Consider the following 6,000-nt stretch of genomic DNA (forward strand, 5'->3'; position numbering starts at 1 on the left):
TGGAAGACAATGGATATTTCATACCAGTGACTCCACAAGACAGACAGCCATGCAAAATCATGGTTCAAAAATTTCTCTCATGATAGAGCTATTTGTTTACATAATAAAACATGAATGAATAAGCAGATGATGATAAACCATTAACATGGAAAAAATAATAAATCGCTTGTCAGTCACTGTTCTTCTCTCATATATTTTGTGGACAGAATTTTAGAAGGCATACATTTACTTCATCAATAAAATTTTCTTCTTTTTGCAACCACCTGTCCGCACTACTTTGGTCCCTCTTGTTCTCTTTTAGGCTAGCACTGCAGCTGTTGATGCACTTACAGCTTCTGCATGTGTCTTCTTACTGTCTTCAGTTGGATGATCATCTTAACATATAGACATCCTTGCACATATCTAGTGAGAAGAAAGTATCTCAACTGGTACAACCCATCCAGGGATGCATTTTTTGTTTCAACAGCAGTGCTCATATTTGGGTTGGAACATCTAGGCCCTAAGAGCGTTAATAATGACAAACATATCAGAGACAAAAAAGAAATAGAATCGTTGTATTTTGTAAACACCAATACAAACGACAAGACTCTCAGTCATGTGTTCAATACAATGGTTTCTTAAAACAGAAGAGTGGGTACTCCAGCTTTGCTCAGAAAGGTGCGACACATGCATACATACACTCTGCTACAGGAATTTGTTCTCCATCCAACAGAATCCAGATCTTCACATTATCATGGCATGAAGGTAGGAAAACCAGAGAGATTTGCTCCTTAAGAAAACTACTTGGGTATTGACAACTACTTTAAATATTAAACATTTCTGAGCTGAATTGCACATCCCACACATGCAGACACTGCACAGAGAGGTGCACGACATCATCAAAGATAACAAACCATTACCCACACCTAGCAATTGGGATTCGTTTCCAGAGAAACTCCTGAGGAAACCTCCTTCTCCTCCACAGAGGAAATGTCACTCCTTTTACAAAGTTAGACTCACCAGCTTCAGACAGTATTTTCAGACTACATGCTAGCAGAATGCATGCCAGCAAGTGACTTCTTGTGAGTAAGAAAATGGAAACACAAACAGGAGGATGAAGAAATGAAGTCTCAGGCAAGGAAGATGTAGGCACTGCGTTTGGTAAAAAACTTTCTACAGTAAGAGCAGTTAAGGTCTGCGATATAACCCTGGGGACAAGACAAACCTTCACCATGAGTTTTTTAGGAACAGGTGAGACAAATATGTGTCAGGAAAGTTATAAGTGGAGCTTTAAGGTCAAGGGATAATCTCTGAGTCTCTTTGAATCCTAAGTCCTTTGGTCCTACAACAAATAGTCACAACCTAAAAATGTAATGAACAAAACCAAAAGGAAAACAGTAATGGAGGTCACTTTAGATGGTGGTTAGCAAGCCACCTCCCAAAGCCTCTCTGGAGAGCTGTCAAAGTTTCCTCAGGAAGTGACAAAGACAAGAAACTTTGCCTTAGTCCTAAACCTGGCAATCTCTTCTGCGGTTGCCACACACAATTATGTCAGGACTTGGCAGAGAGTTGTAAATCACTCCTCCAGCCTGCATAACGAAAACGTCAAGAGCCAAGGCACATGGCACCCAGCAGCCACATCCAGATTAGGAAACCTGGCAGTTTTTCCCAGCCGCACGACTGGCCACATTTCAGCACTGAAGCACGGCTCAGGAACACACCAGCCCCACTCTGTCCCTCTTTCCTTTACCCCCTCAAGAGGGTGGCCACTCGGGACAGAAACATCATGCAAATCAAATGGGAGCTGCATTTCCTTTCACCGCATAAACTGAGCTGCAGTTAAGACTTGCTCGGTACCAGAAGGTGGTGCCCTCTAACACAGGGACAACTGCTATGAACAAAGAACAGACTGGACCAAGAGACCAGGAAGAGTTTGAGGTGACAAGACAGGACTTGGAGCAGATGCTCAAGTGTTGGCACGAAGAACGATGAACACATTCCACATGCAGATACCTCACTTCCGAGCAGCAATAATTTACTGGGTGAAGTAGTTTAGGAGCAGGCTTGAGGCCACTTGCATGGCAACATACTCAAGAGAGCTACTGAAATTTTACCTCCATAACTCTTACACCTAAGGCTGTGAGGCACTGAACAATTAGGCAGGTATGCAGTTCCTGCCAGCCCCCCAGCTGGAACCATCCCTCCTCAAAGAGCGCTGCCTTCCTAAATTCATAAATAACAAAGCTCCATGATCAACAAAGCCTGCCTTCCAAACCGACTCACACCTAGGCTTGAGCTGCCTCAAATTTCCTCTCTGTTGTTGCCTTGGTAGCACCTCCTCCAATGTCGATAAACCTCGCAACCCTTTTAGTGCACTCCAGGATGCTCCAAATCTCCTCCATCATACACACAGAATTTCAAAAAACCTCAGGCTACTCTGGAAGAGGAAGAGGCGAAATGCAGATACCCAAATCCCAGTTATGATAGATTTATGCTGGAAATTAAAGGCCAGATTCCCTCCTGTGCTACAGCATGACCTGGGCAACGTGAGGGTAAGTCCGAGAGCCGATAACTTACTGCCTATCTCTACCACAATGGCTCCTGGCCAAACGTTGACCCTAGAGCACTGTGCAAGCTTACAGGGCCTGGCAGCGTGGAGCACCGCTCTGGTTTCTCTATTCCCCTCTCTCCTTACCCTCCCATCTAGACCCTCTACAGACGAATGGTGCTTTGGGGCTTGTGGAGAAGCTGTTTTTGCCAATGTTGCACCAACTGCAATTCTCTTCCTCACTGGGGAATTTTGAGCTGACAGAAACAGCCCAAGACCAGGTCCTTTGCACAGCCAAGGACTGCAGACCATCAGTGATCCTCCTGTCCGATTTAGAGGTGCAGTCTAGGGCTTTGTTCAGAAGTGGGGAAGGATACAGGTTTACAAACGAATTTAATCCCTATTTCTAACAACGACAGGAACTCAGCTTGGGACTTGGACATGCCAGACTTGACTTAGGACTGTCAGGGGATCTACTAGATACAATAAAGATCAACCTACCAGGTCCAAGACCTATTGAAAAGACAACTGTTAAGATTCTTTTTGGTAGACCTGAAAATGTGGGTTTGGGATATTAAGATTAATGTTTGCACTTGTTCACAAGGACAAGTACAGTCTGTCTGTTCTGGAAGTCTGTCTGAGCTTCCCAAGGGGGTGTGTCATACGAAGCAGTCTCCTCACTTTTAGGAAATCATGGCATCAGCCTCCATGGTAAACAAGATGTCTATGATTAGAAGTAGATGGTTTTCTAGTATTATAGCCTATTAAAACTCGGGAAGGAACACTCACTAACTACTAAGTGACTATAACTACAGACACATATTCCAAGGTGTTCCCATTGTCATCCTATCATTTTAGTGAATCTACAGAGTAATTGCATACTCTTAGTAACACAGAGCTGCTTTATAGGTTTTTTTTTCCTGTCTTAAAAGTAGTAAATAATTGCCTTGCAAAACCTCCAGCACATTTTAATGTTACAAAACAGCAATAAATAATGGGCAAGAGGAATGTCATGCCACAAGACACTCATGTCTATAAAATTACAGGATTTTCCACTGGGGAAGAAAAAATAAAGACACATCCACGTATTTTACCACAGACTCCTCACGTTTGTATAAACCAAATTTATTTTGTCTCTATGCCATTTAAAAAGTTCAAGACAGGAATTCTAACTGAGAAAGGAGGAATGGTCACCGCCAAATACTTTGGGTTCAACTGTTCAGTGCCCTGGCACCACATCCTGGCATTTACTCCACTGCAAGGTACCCACTCCTGCTAGGGTGAGCGTCAACACAAATCAAAGAGACCTGAAATGTCTGTATTTGTTTGTTTGGGGGTTGTGTTATTGGTGCTTGTTTGTTTCATGTTCAACTCACTTGTACTGCATAAAAGAGAATTCACTCTAAAATGCCTTCATTCATACAGCTTTTCTGAATGTTTACGGAGACATGGACCTAAAAGCAGCCCAACTCACACCTGGTACTTTGAGATGCTTGATTCTAAAAAAAAAAAACCAAAACAAAACAACAAACCACCAAAAAAACAAACAACAAAACAAAAAAACCCCAACAACTCAGTAGTGATGCTCTGCTAGTAACTGTCAGAAGAGGTGGCTCTGTTCTCCCAGCAGTATTTGTAACAACTTTGTGAGCGCATTTTGCTGCGATGCTCCCTGCGTGCAGGGCAGAGAGGGGGCAGGCACAGCCAAACTGCAAAGCTAAGCACATTGCTGCTCCAGATGGGAAACGCACACACGGGTTCGCCAAAAACCAAAAGAAGGGAAAAAAAAAAAAAGAGAAGTGGCAGAAAGGACATTCCTGTAACGAGGCGAGCCAAAGATTTGAGTAAACCCAGGCAAGTAATTAAACAGATCACCGACACGGCACATAGGTGGCAGAGGGCCGAGGCGCCCGGGAGGAAGAGCCGCCCGAAATAAGGTCTCAGCGCGCTGCCGCGTCCCTCTATTTCGCTTCCCACCATTGTTAGAGGGGCTCGGTGAATCCAATGCTGCGAGTGACAAGACCTTCCAGCCTGCCGCGGGGATGGGGGGAGGCTGCAAAACCCTCCCGGACGCCTTTCGGGGCTCCGGTCCCGGAGGGAGACCCGCCGCCGGGTCACCACCGCCCCCGCGGCCGGGAAGCGCCGGCTCTCCGGCGGCGGACCCTCCCAAATACAGACCCTCACTCCCACCCCACCCCCAGCCCTTTACGCCCTCTCACTTTTAAAAAGTTCAAAACCAAGATAAAAACAAAACAACAACAAAAACCCACTAAAGCCTTCCCCCGCCCCCCGGGGGCCGGTGCGCGGCTGCCAAGTCTCGGCGTGGAGGAATTTACCGCGGCAGATCCCCCCGACCCGGCACGGGGAGACGCGGCGCCCTCGGGAGGAAGGAGGGAGAGGCTGGAAGTGTTCCCCTTTTTACCGAGCACCCCACCTCCCTCAGCCCCCACCAGCGGGGTGGGAAAGAAAAGAGGGAAGCGACTCCCCTGCTCCCCTCTACTCACTCCAAGCAGACACACTTTCAGCTCGCGTATCGCCATCATCTGCCCGGGGCCCGGCCGCTCCGCATGCCCCGGCGCGCCGCCGCCGCCGCTCCGCCCTGCCCTGCCCCGGCGCGGCACAGCCCCCCCGGGGCCGCCCCCGCCGCCGCCGCCGGTCACATGCGCCCGGCCCCGCCTCGCCGCCGCGGCGCCTCCCCGCTCCCGCAGCCCCCCGGCTCCCGGGCGTCGCGGGTCCCGTCTGCGAAGGAGCTGGGGCGGCGGGGGGTCGTCGCTTGGCTGGAGGGGTGAAGCTGCTCGGCGCTGCAAACGCTGCGGCCCGGAGCGGGCTTGTGAGCGGGGGAGAGATACTGTGTAAATATTTGCTGTTGTGGGAAAAATAATCGATGAGAGGCTGCATCCTGCATGGGGTTGCGCATATGCTTAGTCCTACACAACATGTGCTGGTCTAGCTACAGGATTTGGAGTGCTTCAGTCGTGATCGATCTGCATCCATCTACCTTTTTTTTTTTTTCACAGAATCACAGGATGTTAGGGATTGGAAAGGACCTCAAAAGATCATCCAGTCCAATCCCCCTGCCGGAGCAGGAACACCCAGATGAGGTTACACAGGAAGGCGTCCAGGCGGGTTTTGAATGATTCCAGAGAAGGAGACTCCACAACCTCCCTGGGCAGCCTGTTCCAGTGCTCTGCCACCCTCACCATGAAGTTTCTTCTCAAATTTAAATGGAACCTCCTGTGTTCCAGTTTGTACCCACTGCCCCTTGTCATATCACTGGTGGTCACTGAGAAGAGCCTGGCTCCATCCTCATGACACTCACTCTTTACATATTTATAAACATTAATGAGGTCGCCCCTCAGTCTCCCGCAAGCTAAAGATACCCAGCTCCTTCTGCCTTTCACCCTCACTGTGAAGAAGTTTCTTCTCATATTTAAGTGGAACCTCCTGTGTTCCAGTTTGTACCCAGTTTGCTT

The 6,000-nt window shown here is 47.9% G+C and overlaps 1 protein-coding gene across 1 annotated transcript in view; it reads right to left on the reverse strand.

Moving 5' to 3' along the window:
* The window catches only part of RAB31 (RAB31, member RAS oncogene family), a 66,140-nt gene extending 60,696 nt beyond the window's left edge, over positions 1–5,444 (reverse strand). Inside the window, 5 exon segments of the mRNA XM_065628406.1 lie at positions 5,032–5,115; positions 5,117–5,230; positions 5,232–5,291; positions 5,293–5,370; positions 5,373–5,444. Coding sequence (XP_065484478.1) covers positions 5,032–5,115; positions 5,117–5,230; positions 5,232–5,291; positions 5,293–5,370; positions 5,373–5,444 — 408 coding nt within the window.
* Positions 5,445–6,000: the final 556 nt, after the last annotated feature.

This window comes from Caloenas nicobarica, chromosome 2, assembly GCF_036013445.1.
Source record: "Caloenas nicobarica isolate bCalNic1 chromosome 2, bCalNic1.hap1, whole genome shotgun sequence".
In the NCBI taxonomy this organism is placed as follows: Eukaryota; Metazoa; Chordata; class Aves; order Columbiformes; family Columbidae; genus Caloenas; species Caloenas nicobarica.